We start from the raw sequence: 16,357 nt of genomic DNA, 5'->3' as shown, positions 1-16,357 counted from the left end.
GTTGTAGTTCTACTTTATGCGTTGTCGGTACGCCATCAGCCAGACGACAGCCTTCTCTCGGACTTCATCTACCAAGTCGAGCTCTATGAGCTGCACCCGATCAGATTCTACTCCGACTTCCACGGGGACAACCACTTCACCACCGTATACTAGATGAAACGGTGTGACATCGACCGCCTCTCTTGGTGTCGTGCAATGGACCCATAAGATGCTAGGAAGCTCATCCACCCAGCTGCCCCCAACGTAGTTGAACCGAGCCCGTAACCCTCTGAGGATCTCTCAGTTGGTGACTTTCGCCTGACCATTGCTCCGGAGGTAGGTAACCGAGGTAAAAGCCTACACAATATTATAGCCTTCGCGCCACTCCCTGAGCCTTGGTCCGGCGAACTGCCTTCCATTATTCGAGACGAGTCGACGAGGGATGCCGAACCGACACTAGGTATTTTGCAATATAAAGTTGATGACCATGTGTTCGGTTATCTTAACTAGCGGCTCGGCCTCCTGATATAGGCTCACGTGTCGTACTACGGGAGATTATCAAATTATAATTAAAGTTACCGAACCCCTCTACACTCGGGTAGTATAGAGATAACTCGGATCGTCTCCCAACAAATGTCACGGTAAGAGATAAACTTAGGATCATGTTATTGCATAAGGTTTTTGATATGAAACTAAGGGTTTAGATTTTGAATCTAAATCTAACAAATGAAAATCAAAGCAAGTAGGAAATTAATCTAATACTGGAATGAAATCTAACTAAGTGTCAACAATTAATCCACAACGTATTGTCACTCTATGTTATGATTTAACCATCAACACAATTAAACTAAGGAATGAAATAGCGAAACATTAAGTGAAATCTAATTTAGTAAATGAAAGATAATACAAGTAAAGGAAAACTAACATAATCTAAATTACAATTGCACTAGAGTTATAGAAAACATAAAGTGAATAAATAACGAACTAAGCATAGAATGAAAAACCTAGAGCATGTAACGAAACCTAAGCTAATCTATCCTAATTACATTCAATCAAAGAACAACTATCACTAACATTTAACCAAACAAACCATTGAAAGAAATTAAGGAACTAAAATACATTAATAAAGCTATTAAAGTGTTTGGGGCATTACATCGAACAACTTGTGAGCAACATTCAACTTAAGCCTAATCTAGATGATCTAGAACATGGGAACTTGAATTTAATTACAATCTGTTGGAGGATCTTGCGGCCGGCTTGAAGGGGGGTTGGATAGACGACGCCCCCAAATCACTCGCTTTCTACGTATTGGTTAGTTGCGCAGCGGAATACAAATAATACAAACACAAATACGAAAGCTAAATACAAATACAAAGAACAAGAAAGAGCAAGCAAACCAACACGCGCCGATTTACGTGGTTCGGAGATAAAGCTCCTACTCCACGGCGTGTCCGTAAGGTGGACAATCCCTATCCGTCGGTGGATTACTCCCCGGAAGACCTCCGGCTAGCTCAAACCTCCTTGTAGGTGGAGAAATCTCACCACAAACTCACCAAGACCTCTTGGACACAAGGGAAACTCTTGAGCACTTGTAGACTACTAATTAGACCTTAACCAAGTCTAATTTCGTCACCTTGGCCGATCATACCAAGCTCCTTCTTATAGAGCTTGGAACAAATCAGAACCTGATTTGCCCATTACCAGTCGACTGGTCCATGCACCAGTCGACTGGTGCCAGCCCAACGGCTCTCTCAACGGCTTTCTGCTACAGTATATCAGTCGACTGGTCCATACACCAGTCGACTGCTACAGTACGCTACAGTAACTGCTACAGTAAACCCCTAAAACTAGGATTTTACTCCGAGTACAATCTCTCATGCACTCGTACCCTCACGACTCATTTGACTCTTCTTTGCAGTCTTGACCTCTTGCCTTGAAGCCTACTTCCTTTGGCTCTCGTCCCTCGGATGCATCCAAGCCCGCGGCTCGTCCCCAATGTCATCCTTCGCGTATGCCTCGAAGTCGCTTCCCTCGGCCCTTGTCCTCGCTGCCTTGTCCACGGTCCCTCGGATGCTCCATCCTTCACCGGACCCGAAGCCGTCAACCTGAGTCATATGTGTCACCTGCAGTCCTGCACAACTCAAGTACACATATCAAATAACAAGGGTAAACCTAACTTAAACCCTTTGCCCAAACACCAAAACACATGGTCCCGCGGACCATTGGGATTGCTCTAACACAATCAACAATCAAGAACTCATTCAAAACATAAAAACCAAATAAGCAATCAACAATTAAAGAAATAGACCAATCTTGGTGACAAAGAAGTTGTTGTTGGATGCTTGAAGGGTTGATCGGAACTATAGAAGACAAAGCTCGAATGAAGAAGAATATGCAGTAGCGTAAATTAAGAATGCAGATCTGATCAAAAATCAGAACTTGGTCTGCCTAGATTTGGTCTGGATGAAGGAAGTGGCAGCATCTTTGGTCGTGACAAGTAGGTTGGCGTCAGTACGTGGGCGTCGGGTTCAATCACGCGAAGAAGAGATGGAGAGGAGATGACTGACCGACGACGGTGGAGTGGAGGTGGACTGCCAGCCCCTTTGGTGGAGTGATGGCGAAGGAGGAAGAAGTGGCGTACCGGCCTTCGGAGCATGAGAAGCTGAGGCAAGAAGAAGATGTGTGTTTTGTGGATTTTATTTCCCCAGATCTGATCCGACTGTCCTGATCAATCTAGATCTGATGGAGCGGCTGAGATCAAATTTGAGTGAATGGTCGAGATCAACTGGAACCCATTGAATGGTCAGGATGGCTAGATCAAGATGAGCGGCTCAGATCATGCCAGATCTACACAGATTGACCAGAATCAACCAGATCTTGATAAATGGCTAGAATTAATCAGATCTGAATCTTTCATTTAATTTGCTTCAAATTTGATCCAATGGCTCAGATTCCTTCAGATTGGACTTCTCATTAACTTAAGCCTTTAGGTTCAATTTGGTTCAACTTTACTTGAGCTCAATCCCTAAAAAAAATAAAAGTGCACAATTATAAGTAGAAATCCATAAAAATATGAAGAATTATAACAAAACTCATAATATGAATCCAACTCAATAAACATGACAAGAATCAACAATTAATCATATGAAAGGATTAAAACATGAAAATTAACGACAGAAATAATGCATCAAAATACTAGTTATCACCTTCACCTATTTCGAGAAATAATCTACTGTGACAAGTAGAAATCTGCGTTGACTGATCGACATTGGAAATAGTCCAACGATATTCATGCCCATTAGTTGAATGGGCAAGACACCATGGATGCTTTCATCTCCTCGGTCAGTCGGTGAGGGATGTTGTGATATTTTTGACACGACATGTAGGTGGCTACCGTCCGAGCAGTCTCATCTTGAAACGTGGGCTAAAAATATCCCACTAACAGGACCTTTCGGACTAGCGATCTGCCGCCCGGATGACTTCCGCACGAGCCCTAATATACTTCTTGGAGGATGTATTCCACGCCCTCCGATCCAACACACTTGAGCAGTGACCTTGAGAAAGCTCTCTTATAAAGTTGGTCCTTGATCAGAGTGAACCATCCGATCCTCTTTTTCAACAGGCTCGCTTCTTCTTGATCGGCCGGAGTGCTACTCGATTGGAGGAATTCTATCAATGGGGTCCTCGAGTCACTTGAAAAGGGTTATTCCGCTCATTCTATTGATGTGGACCACCAGTGAGACTTACTCGATCGCTTGACTTAGCATGACCTGTAATAATGAACTAGCTAACTTAGCTAGTTCGTCCGCGGCATGGTTGTTTGATCGGGGGATCTTCTGTGTAACGACTTCTTAGAAGTTTGCCTTTAACTTCTTGAAAGCTTCTGCATATAGCCTGAGTTGGGAGCTTCTTATTTCGAACGTCCCTAATAGCTGCTGAGCGGTCAACTGAGAATTCGAGTGGATGAGGACTTTTGTAGCTCTGACATGCCGAGCTGCCTGCAAGTCGACTATCAAGGCTTCATATTTAGCTTCATTATTTGTAACCCGATAATCCAGTCAAATGAACAACTGCATCCTATCCTCCCATTATGAAATCAATAAAATGTTGATCCCGCTGCCTTGCCAAGTGGATGAACTGCCTACATATATTTTCTAAGTTGCCTCTGGCTCGGTGTTCTGGACCTCAGTAACAAAATCAGCTAAGGCCTGGGCCTTGATCATCGTTCATAATTGATATTGTTTGTCGAATTTGGTCAATTTGGTTATCCACTTGATCAACTGTTTAGATGCCTCTGGGTTAAGAAGGACCCTTCCCAAGGCGTTGTTGGTCATCATGATGATCGAATGTGAAAGGAAGTATGGACGGAGTCTCCAAGTGACAAGCACTAGTGCGTATGCTAATTTTTTAAGACAGGTATAGTGGGACTTTGCATCTTTCAATATATGACTCAAAAAATATACAAGATGTTGCTCATGGTCGTTCTGTCTTACCAATGCCAAGTCAACCGCATACTTGGTAGATGATAAGTAGATCCAGAGCTGCTCGCCAGCGCTCAGCTTGGCCAACATAGGCAAGGAGTTAAGGTACTCCTTGAGCTCCTCCAGTGCCTTGTCGTACTCTGCGTCCCATTGAAATTTTGTCACTCGGTGTAGCACCTTGAAGAATGGATGACTTCGGTCGGATGACTTGGAGATGAACCTTGACAGCGCGGTGATCTGTCTGGTCAACCGTTGGACCTCCTTCAAGTTGCGGGGTGAGGGCATGTCTTGCAACGCCTTCACCTTGCTTGGATTCACCTTGATTCCCCATTCGGTGACGATGTATCTGAGGAAGCAGCCACTCTTTGCACTAAATAGGCACTTGTTCGGGTTCAGCTTTATTCCATAGGGCCTCAAGGTTTGGCAAGTTTCCTCAATGTCTGCACATAGGTCATCTACATATACCTCCATGTTGTAGCCAATCTGCCATCAGAACACCTTGTTCTTCAGCCTTTGATAGGTGGCGTAGGCATTCTTCAATCTGAACGGCATAACATTGTAGCAATAAGTTCCATTGGTCATGATAAAGCTGACCTTCTCTTGATCCTCTCGGGCGAGTGACACTTAGTGGTAACCCTGGTACTCATCGAGCATGTAGATAAGCTCGCAGCCCGCCGTGGAATCCACCATCTGGTTTATCCTGGGCAGTAGATAGAAGTCCTTCGGCATGCCTTATGCAGATCACGGAAGTCGATGCAGACCCGCAACTTGTTGCCTAGCTTGGAGACCAACACGATGTTGGTAAGCCCTCTAGAGAATTGGACTTTACGGATGTGACCAGCCTCTAGTAATTTTTTTATCTCCGCCCTGATGATCTGGTTCTACTCTGAGCTGAAGTCCCTCTTCCATTGCTTCACTAGTCGAACATCTGGTCAGACGTGAAGCTCGTGCTGAGCCACCCTCGGTGAGATGCCTGGGAGCTTGTGTGTCGACTAGGTGAACACATCATGATTTCACCTAACTCAGGCGACCAGCTCTGCCTTCTTCTCGCTTTCTAGGTCGACGACAATAAACATAGTTTCCTTCGACCAACTTGGATGGATTTGAACCTACTCCTTTTCTTCATATACCAGTGCAGGAGGTTCTTCCATGATAGCATTTACCTCCAAGTGCGGGTTCTTCCGCGTGACCCTTGCTTTATATTTAACCATTTCCCTGTAGCATCGCCAAGCCACCAACTGGTCGCCTTTGACCTCTCCCACCTCATTGTCCACTGGAAACTTAATCTTCTGGTAGAACGTTGACACCACCACTCGAAACTCATTGAGAGCCGGTTGGCCCAATATGACGTTGTAGGCAGATGGCACGTCCACCGCAATGATGTTCGTGGTCCTGGTCCTCTTGAGCGGCTCCTCTCCCAGCGAAATGGCCAGACATGCTTGGCCGATCAATAATATTTTGTTGCTTGTGAACTCGTAGAGCGGGGTCGTCATAGGTTGCAACTCACTCTGGTCAATTTGCAACTGGTCAAATGCCTTCTTAAATATGATATTCACCGAGCTTCCTGTATCAACAAAGGTTTGGTGAAGTGTAATTAGCGATTACAGCTCGGATGATCAGGACGTTATCATGAGGGATCTCCACTCCCTCTAAGTCTCTCGAGTCGAAACTGATCTTAGGTCCTTCGATCCTCTCCTTGCTGCATCCAATAGCATGTATCTCTAATCGCCATGCGTGTGACTTCCTCGCTCGGTTGGAATCACCGCCGGTCGACCCACCGGCGATCATTCCAATTTCTCCCTGAGTGGCGTTGCTCATGTTTTCTTCCTCTCGAGCTGAGGGTCTGTTTCACTCGGCAAAAGCTTGGGTGGGACTCGTGTTGTTCCTCCGCTAGGGCTGATGATGGCATGGTTTGGTCGTTGTTCTCTCTTCATCCCTTTGCTCGGTTGATCGGCACCTGTGGTGTCAATCAGGAGATGGTGATCAACGGCGATATCCCCATGGAGCCGGTCTTCTAGCTATTGGTATTAGGTCGTAGCAGTGGCGAGTGTTGTGTGTCGTCGACTAGTGGAAGGAGTAGAATAGCGATGTCCATGCGTTGCCTTTTGTAGCTTTTGGGTGACCAGATGCCACATGTTGCACGACATTCATCCTGGGCTTCTAGTGTGGTTGTGCTCCTCTCGCTTGGGATCCTTTGGGGGGTTGATGGCTGCTCGGTTGGCGGCACTTAGGCGCTGCTATGGGCTCGGCAGGTGCCTCCTTTCTTCTGGCCACTTAGGCTTCTTCCAAGTTTACGTATTCCGTGGCCTCCCTGAATAGGTGGTCGAAGCCCCTCTGCGGCTTCCAGATGAGCGACCGGAAGAACTCTCCTTCGGTGAGCCCCTGGGTGAAGGCGTTCACCAATACTTCTCAGGAGACTGATAGAATATCCATAGCTACCTAGTTGAAGCGTTGGATATAGACCCTCAATGCCTCCCTGGGCCCTTGCTTCAATGCGAATAGGTTAACGCTCGTCTTCTGGTGGTGGTGACTACTGGCAAAGTGGTGTAAGAATGCCTCTTGGAAGTCTTTGAAAGTATGAATTAACCCACTCAGCAATCTCTAAACCATCGTTGCGTTGATCCGGAGAGGGTGGTAAGGAAGACCCGACACTTCACCCCGTCGGTGTGCTAATGAAGCGTGGCCGTGTTGTCAAACTTGGCCAAGTGGTTATCCGGATCATTTGTTCCATTGTATTCCTGATCGCTAGCGAGATGTAGTGCCTTGGCAGAGGGTCATCCAAGATCCCCTTAGAGAATTGTTGATTGATCCACTCAGAAGAATTATCGTTCCTTGGTGCTTTCCCTTTTCGTGCATCCTGAACAGGTGCGTCATCTGAGAAAGACCCCCGGTCTTTGTTCACTAGGCATTGTTCCTCTGATGGAGTCGGAACAGTGCCCGATGAAAGGGGATCGACACATTGGGTACCTCCCTAAACGTGCCAATCGACTTCTTGTTTTGTCCCCGAACGGATATGTAATCCACTCGGTCTCCATAATCTGCTTGACGACCTACTACTGATGCCGCAGGCTCATGCGCTTGGCGTTCGTCCAACACTTGTTGTTGTTGTTGCTCCATAATCTTTGTTGCTCGAGCTTGTATCAACATATCCAGCTCGTCTTTTGTGTACGTCACCGTGGTGAATCGTCTAGTGTCCTCCATCTTCGCGTTTCAGATACAGGCTATGTTCCCACAGACGACGCCAATATGACCTTGTCTGGAAACGGGAAGGTGACTAGCTAGGGATGTGGCTGCTGCGCTAACTAGAAGTAGACCGTGCCCCGCTCTACAAAACAAGTAACGTCAATGCTGAGCCAGGGAAGGGGTCCCCGGCGTTGGCCTCCGACGTTCAAGTTAGTCACCGAAACTATAGAAGAAAGTGGAGCAATAGTGAAAGCGAGCGCAAACAGTAAATAACGCATACTTCCACCGGTGTATGGACCCCCTTTATATAGAGCCCTAGTGGGCGATGTGCACGCTTCTCGAGGCATGAGCACATTCTCCAATGTGCCCTATGAAAAGACCTGTTAGGAAAGTGCGTCTAACACCATGCCTTAATAGGGCATGCATATCCCTAACAAGATAGTAGAAGTTTCAGCCTATGATCCGCCTGTTGATCATGTTTCATGTCAGCGACACTATTTCCCAAAAGGATATCCAGAGATACGTCAATGATCTAACTGTTTTGCTGAGCGGGCTAGCCGCTTAGCTGGAACTCTTCGCTCTGTCAACCTCAGCTGTTCTTCCTTGTGGTGACTTGGCATAGTAGACTGCATCCTCTTGATCGGACAAACGCTCCAGTCTCCTTAGCGTTCCGTCGTTCCACACTGAGTGTCTGGCGATCTTACCATATTGTTCTGAGCAAGACGGGTGGTCAGCTTGGGTAAGCCTCCGGTCGATCGGACATTGCTCGCCGTGACCGGCTATTGTAGTCCACCTCCGCTCGGCCACCATAGGCGAGCCCTTTGACACCTTGGCGTTGACCATCTTGACTTTGACCTCCACCTTGGCAGTTGACTCATACCGAGCAGACCCCCCTTTATTGCCACATCAATACCCTCAAACATCAATTTGACCCGATATATTGAGCGCAATGATTTTTTAAACATGAAAATGAGTATAAAAAATTAATTCATGTTCAAAAAATTATTGCTCTCAATATATTAGGTCAAATTGACGTTTGAGGGCATGGATATAATCATGAGAACTAGATGAATACATAGAAATTGATTTCATGTCAATCAAAAATTATTTGTCCATCAAATAATTTTTTTTCCAAAATAGATTTTTCAAAAATTGATTCTACTAGGAAAAAAACTTGTCGAATCAATTTCAAAAAACCTAGCATGAATAATAATATTTTTTAAAAAAATAATTTGTGTTCAAATGAATACTACACTCAATATATTATATCAAATTGATATTTAAGGACATTTATATAATCAAGAGAACTAGATGAGCACCTAAAAATCTAGTTTCATGTTATTCTAAGGTCTCTAGGTCTATCAGCCGCTTTCGAACAATTTTGGATAAAAACAACTGATGGACCTAGAAACCTCGGAATGACATGAAATCAATTCCTATGTGTTCGTCCAGTTCTCCTTATTGTAAAAATATCCTCAAACATCAATTTGACCTGATATATTGAGAGCGATAAAATTTTAAACTTGAAAATATGTTCGTAAAACTAATTTATGTTCAAAAAATTATTGCTCTTAATATATCGGGTTAAATTGATATTTGAGGACATGTATATAATCAAAGAACTAAATTAACAGTACATAAGAATTAATTTCATGTTATTCTGAGGTCTTTAGGTCTATTAGCCAGTGTATTAGCTTATTTTGGCTGGAATTGGTTGATGGATGGATTTTTTGAAAATTGGTTCAAATGGGGGAAAAATTAGTCGAATTGATTTTCGATAGATTTTTCAAATGGGTTGGAAATCGATTCGACTGAATATTTTCCAATCGAATCAATTTTTGAAAAATCCATCCATCAGTCGATTTTGGACAAAATCGGTTGATGGACCTAGAGACCTCGAAATGACATGAAATCAATTCTTATGTGTTTATCTAGTTATCCTGATTGTAAAGATATCCTTAAATATTAATTTGACCCAATATATTGAGAGCAATGATTTTTTGATCACAAATATGTTTAAAAAATTAATTTATATTTTAAAAATTATTGCTCTCAATATATTAGGTCAAATTGATGTTTGAGGGCATGTATATAATCATAAGAACTAAAAGAACTCATAGGGCATGGTTTCACTTCATTTCGAGTTCTCTATGTCCATCAATTAATTTTTAGTTCATTCGATCAAAATTGGTTGATGGACCTAGAGAACTCTAAAAACTAATTCATATTCAAAAAATCATTGCTCTCAATATATTAGATCAAATTGATATTTGAGAGCATGAATATAATCAAAAGAATTAGATGAACACAATGAATTTGGTTTCACTTCATTTCGAGTTCTATAAGCCCATCAACCGATTTTGACCGAATGAACATAGAGAGCTCGGAATGAAGTGAAATCATGCCCTATGAGTTCTTCTAGTTCTTATGATTATATCCATACCATTAAATATCAATTTGACATAATATATTGAGAGCAGTGATTTTTTAAACACAAATTAGTTTTTTGAACATATTCGTGATCAAATACCATTGCTCTCAATATATCGGGTCAAATTGATGTTTAAGGGCATTTTTACAATTAGGAGAACAAGACGAACACATAGGAATTGATTTTATGTCATTCTGAGGTCTCTAGGTCTATCAGCTCGTCCATCAGCCAATTTTGTCCGAAATCGGCTGATGGATGGATTTTTCGAAAATTGATTCGACTGAAAAATATTCAGTCGAATCAATTTCCAAACTGTTTGAAAAATCCATCGAAAATCGATTTGACTGATTTTTTTCAGTCGAATCAATTTTCGAAAAATCATCCATCAATCGATTTTGGCCAAAACCGGTTGATAGACGGGCTGATGGACCTAGAGACCTCGGAATGACGTGAAATCAATTCTTATGTGTTCGTTTAGTTCTCTTATTATATTTATGCCCTCAAATATCAATTTGACCTGATATATTGAGAGTCATAATTTTTTGAACATGAATTAGTTTTTTGAACAAATTTTTAGGTTCAAAAAATTATTACTCTTAATATATCAGGTCAAATTGATGTTTGAAGGTGTTTTTACAATCAGAAGAATTAGATGAACACATAGGAATTTATTTCATGTCATTCCGAGATCTCAAGGTTCATCAGCCGTTTTCAGCCAAAATTATCCAAAATCGGCTGATGGACCTAGAAACCACAGAATAATATGAAACTAAGTCTCTATGTGTTTGTCTAGTTCTCCTGATTATATAAATGTTCTCAAGCATCAATTTGACATAATATATTGAATGTAGTATTCGTTTAAACACGAATCAACTTTTTTAAAATATTACTATTTATGATGAATTTTTCCAAATCGATTCAACCAAGTTTTTTTTCTAGTCAAATCAATTTTTAAAAAAATTATTTTGGGAAAAATCGTTTGATGGACAAACGATCTCTGATGACATAAAATCAATTTCTATGACTTTATCTAGTTCTCATTATTATATATATTTTCTCAAGTATCAATTTGATCTAATATATTTAGAGAAGTGATTTTTTTGAATATGAATTAGTTTTTTGAACTCATTTTCATGTTAAAAAATCATTACTTTCAATATATTAAATTAAATTAATATTTTAGGGTATGAATATAATCAGAAGAAATAGATGAATCTATATGAATTTGTTTCATATAATTTCAAAATCTCTAGATCTCGAAATCGATTGATTAAAAAAATAATTCAATTGATAAAAAAAAAATTGATTCGATTGGGAATAATAATAAAGATAAAATTAGTATAGCATACATGATTTCATTATTTTTTAATTAACCTACATAATGCGATAATTTTATAAAATTATTTACTCGTTCGGTAAAAAGCTGTATATAAAATCTACTGACTTGGCACGCGGGCCTAAGGTTAGATAAATAAAGCTCATTTCTTAGCTGAGTTAATCCCACGTTCGCATAGAGACCGACACCCAGCCGGGTGGTTCTTGCATGACATTTTCTGCACTATTTCAAGAAACTCTCGTACAACTTCTGTAACCACCCAAACATCAATCATCATCGACAAGACAACAACTCCTCTTAATTAATTGAATGCTTAAACAACTACAAACCTTAATCAACATCTTCTAACTAAATTGTAAAAGAAAAAAAAATCTAATGTTTATTTTTGAAATATCCAACTGGAGCTTTAGAATTTCCAGCAGGAATATAATTAATCGCCTATTTCATTTTAAAAAAGTTGGAAATTAATGGCAGCAGGAATGATACGATTTTTTAATATATAACAAGTGAATTAATGGCATATGAATTAATACGAATTTGTATTTACTTTTTAATAAATAATTTTTTAATGGGAAACAAATGGTAATTATCAATTTAATTTTAAACAGATGTGAAACCCTTTTTTTGGGTTTCCGTCTGGATTCGATTCATTAAGAACCATTTATCCGCTAAATTTATTTATTAGACAATCAAATAAAAGTCCGAGAAATAATGGGAGGACTAAATCAATTTGATAATGCGATAAATAAAGCGACTCTTCTAGCGAATCGCAACAAGACTACCGGATCCTGCTTCCTTTACCCTAATTATTGCGTCGGCGAGAAACGGCGCAGTCCTCCATGGCGAGCGGCGACGGCGAACGTAGCTATTGGCGATGGAGCAAGGAAGATTTCTTCCCGGAGCCGTCCTTCCGGAGTTGGACCGCGTATGGAGAGGCGCTCTCCCACACTCGGCTCCGCCTCCGTAACCGCCTTTTGTACCGCTCCACCGACGCCGCCGAGCTTCTCGCCCTTCCCCGCCGCAGCGAGCACGAGTTGCGCCGCTGCCTAAACTGGTGGGACCTCGCCTGGCTCGGATTCGGTGCCGTCGTTGGCACTGGAATCTTCGTCCTCACTGGCCAGGAGGCTCGCTTCTCGGCCGGCCCCGCAATCCCTCTCGCCTATGCTGCCGCCGGCGCTTCTGCTCTTTTGTCCTCCCTCATCTACGCCGAATTCGCCTCTGACGTGCCCTCCGCTGGCGGCTCCTTCTCCTACCTCCGCATCGAACTCGGCGAATTTGTCGCTTACCTCGCCGCCGCCAACATCCTCCTTGAGGCTATCGTGGGCGCCGCCGGCCTAGCCCGCTCATGGACCTCTTATTTCGCCACCCTCCTAGGCCGCGACCCCGACGCCCTCCGCATCCACGCCCCGGCTCTCGCCGCCGGTTTTGATCTCCTCGATCCGATCGCCGTCGTCGTCCTCATCGCCTGCTCCACCGTCGCAATGTTCGGCACGCGCGGCACCTCCATCCTCAACTGGCTCACCTCCCTTCTCAGTGTGGCCGTCATCGGTTTCATCATCGCCGCGGGATTCACCCACGCCGATGCTTCCAATCTCGCCCCTTTCTTTCCCATGGGCGCCAAGGGAGTTTTACAGGCGGCAGCGGTGGTGTACTGGGCGTACACCGGCTTCGACATGGTGGCCACCATGGCGGAGGAGACCCGCAACCCAGCGCGCGACATTCCCCTCGGTCTCGTCGGCTCCATGTCCGCCATTACCATCGTGTACTGCGTGATGGCACTCGTGCTGGTGATGATGCAGCGGTACGACCAGCTCGACCCCAATGCAGCCTACGCGGTGGCGTTTGAGGCGGTGGGGATGCGGTGGGCCAAGTACCTAGTGGCGCTAGGCGCGCTTAAGGGGATGACCACGGGGTTGCTCGTCGGCGCGCTAGGGCAGGGGAGGTACACCACCCAAATCGCGCGTGCCCACATGATCCCGCCCTACTTTGCGCTCGTGCACCCGCGCACCGGCACGCCCGTCTACGCCACTATCCTCGTCACCCTCTCCAGCGCCATCATCGCCTTGTTTTCCAGCCTCGACGTACTCGCCAGCGTCTCCTCCATCAGCACGCTCTTCATCTTCGCGCTCGTGGCGCTCGCACTGCTCGTGAGGCGATACTACGACAGGGAATCCCCACAACAGCCGAGGGCGCACCTAGCCAAGCTGACGTTTTTTCTGACGGCCATCGTGGGCTCGTCCGTCGCCGTGTCGACATGCTGGAACACGAACCCGGACGGGTGGATCGGATTCGCGGTCACGGTGCCCCTGTGGTTCCTGAGCACTCTGGGGCTGGCGCTGTTGGTGCCGCAGCAGAGGACGCCGAAGCTGTGGCGGGTGCCACTGATGCCCTGGCTGCCGTCGCTGTCGATAGCGACCAATGTGTTCTTAATGGGGTCGCTGGGCTACGAGGCGTACGTAAGGTTCGGGATCTGCACGGCAGCGATGCTGGCGTACTACGTGCTCGTCGGCGTGCATGCGACCTACGACGTCGCTCAGGAGGAGACGTCGTCGAACGGAGATGAAATTGCGCCAGGTTCCAAGTGTTAATACTAATGATATCGTGTGCTGAAAAAACTTCAAATTAGTTTTTATAGTTTGCTGATTAATACATGTATCGCTGATCGTAAAGGATTTGCATTAGGAAATATTTCAAGGCCGATTGGGATTATCAGGCCTACAGTCTCTGTTCCTAGTTGAAATAAACATTTGAATTGGGATAATTTAGTGATGGCAAACTTTCATTTTCATTTATATAGTATTGCTTACGTCTTTTCCTGTTTTCTTTTGCTTCTTCAGGCTTCTGCCGTTATGTTCTCATTCAATAGAGAGAGAAAGATGGATGATGAGAATTACAGGATCACGTGGATGAGATGATAGGGATGAGTCGCCCAGACAAGGCAGTGCTCGTATAGGATGAGAACGGGGGCTAAGAAAGCTTATTCAGACTTGGAGAATCAAGTCCAATTCTTGATATATTTGAAAGAGAAACACACTTCTTCTATAGCCCTTCTTCAAGAAAAAAATAGGCTTAAAGATAAAACCATTGCTCAACAATGTCGCATTATTCAGTTCACCAAGGCGGAACTGATTCAGGTGCGAGCTTATCTGGAGCATGCAGGTCAAGCGAGACACTTTTCCCTGAGGTGCCGACCAGCTGCTGATACTAGAAGAGAACTCTGATTACTTAGATGTCTCCAATGTGAAAATGAGATTTCGAGTGGCGTCTTCTGTATTTTATCAAATAAATACAAATCTGGTTAGGTTTCGGTCTTTGTTCATGTTTCTTTTTTCCTTTCCTCCTTGTCACTTCCTTTACTTTATGTAAACTCTGAGGGGGGTTAGTGAATGCCCTGCTTGCTGATAACTCGCCCAAGAAGAAGGGTGTATAAAGTTGACCCATGAGTTGTTAAATGCGGGAGTATGCTTGCTTATAACTCTAGGACGAGAGTCTGAAGGCGTTAAAGCATGCTCACTTATAACTCGTGCTGGGGCGAGAGTCTGGAGTACCGACTAGGAGGTCATTGGTCATGAGAGCATGCTCATTTATAACTTGCGCTGGGGCAAGGGTCTGGAGTACCGACCGGGAGGTCATTGGTCGTGAGAGCATACTCACTTATAACTCGCGCTGGGGCAAGAGTCTCGAGGCGTGAGAGCATGCTCACTTATAACTCGTGTTGAGGCGAGAGTCTGGAGGCGTGAGAGCATGCTCACTTATAACTCGTGCTAAGGAGAGAGTCTGGAATCTCGAGTGAGAGGTCATTGGTTGTGAGAGCAAATTCACTTATAACTTGCGCTAGAGCGAGAGTTTAGAATACCGACCGAGAGGTCATTGGTCGTGAGAGCAGACTCACTTATAACTCACGCTGGAGCAAGAGTCTAAAGTACCGACTAGGAGGTCGTTGGTTGTGAAAGCATACTCACTTATAACTCGCGCTGGAGCGAGAGTTTGGAATCCCGACTGAGATGTCGTTGGCCGTGAGAGCAGACTCACTTATAACTCGCGCTAGGACGAGAGTCTGGAATACCGACCGAGAGGTCATTGGTCGTGAGAGCAGGCTTACTTATAATTCGCGCTGGGACGAGACTCTGGAATACCGACCGGGAGGTCGTTAGTTGGAGAGCATACTCACTTATGACTTGCACTGGGGCGAGAGTCTGGAGACGTGAGAGCATGATCACTTATAATTCGCGTTGGGGCGAGAGTCTAGAATCCCGACTGAGAGGTCGTTGGTCATGAGAGTAGACTCACTTATAACTCATGCTAGGGCGAGAGTCTGAAATCTCGACAGGGAATTGGTTTGGAAGGCTGATCGGGAATTGATCTGGAAGCCTGATTGGGAATTGACATGGAAGCCTAACTAGGAATTAGTCTGGAAGCCTAATACGAATTGGTCTGAAAACTTGATCGAGAATTGGTCTGGAAACCTCATAGGAATTGGTCTGGAAACCTGATCGAGAATTGGTCTGGAAACCTCATAGGTGTAGGATCGAAAAGAATTTAGATATTTCCACAATGACATGATATTGTCCACTTTGAGCCTAAGCCCTCATGGTTTTGCTCTTGGGCTCTACCCAAAAGGCCTCATGCCAATGGAGATATCTTTTCTCTTATAAACCCATGATCTTTCCCATGTGTTTCCAATATGGGACTATGTTTGCAACCTTGCAACCCCAACAATCCCCCCCTCAAACAAAGGACCATAGGCTTCCCACGTTCGATCCACGACCCACCAGGTCTTCCTGCCCCTCGGTCCACCCAACCTACTAGGACTTCTTTGCCTAGCCGCAACTAGGACTTCCCGCCCCTCGGTCCACCCGACCTACTAGGACTTCCTGCCTGGTGTCTGGTCCTCTTGATCCGAACATAGGAGCCCCCACTTTCTTTGTTCGAGGTCAATATTGTACT

At 44.4% G+C, this 16,357-nt stretch overlaps 1 protein-coding gene across 1 annotated transcript; it reads left to right on the top strand.

The window, feature by feature from the left end:
* The first annotated feature begins 12,166 nt into the window (after window positions 1-12,166).
* On the top strand, window positions 12,167-14,723 carry LOC122009612 (cationic amino acid transporter 5-like). The gene is made up of 2 exons (XM_042565830.1): window positions 12,167-13,984; window positions 14,248-14,723. The coding sequence occupies exons 1-2, from the start codon at window positions 12,250-12,252 to the stop codon at window positions 14,274-14,276; spliced, it is 1,764 nt and encodes a 587-aa protein (XP_042421764.1). The 5' UTR covers window positions 12,167-12,249; the 3' UTR covers window positions 14,277-14,723.
* Window positions 14,724-16,357: the final 1,634 nt, after the last annotated feature.

Source organism: Zingiber officinale, chromosome 8A (genome assembly GCF_018446385.1).
Source record: "Zingiber officinale cultivar Zhangliang chromosome 8A, Zo_v1.1, whole genome shotgun sequence".
NCBI lineage: Eukaryota > Viridiplantae > Streptophyta > Magnoliopsida > Zingiberales > Zingiberaceae > Zingiber > Zingiber officinale.
Note: the sequence above shows the minus strand (reverse complement) of the source record. Positions and strands in the feature narration are given on the sequence as shown.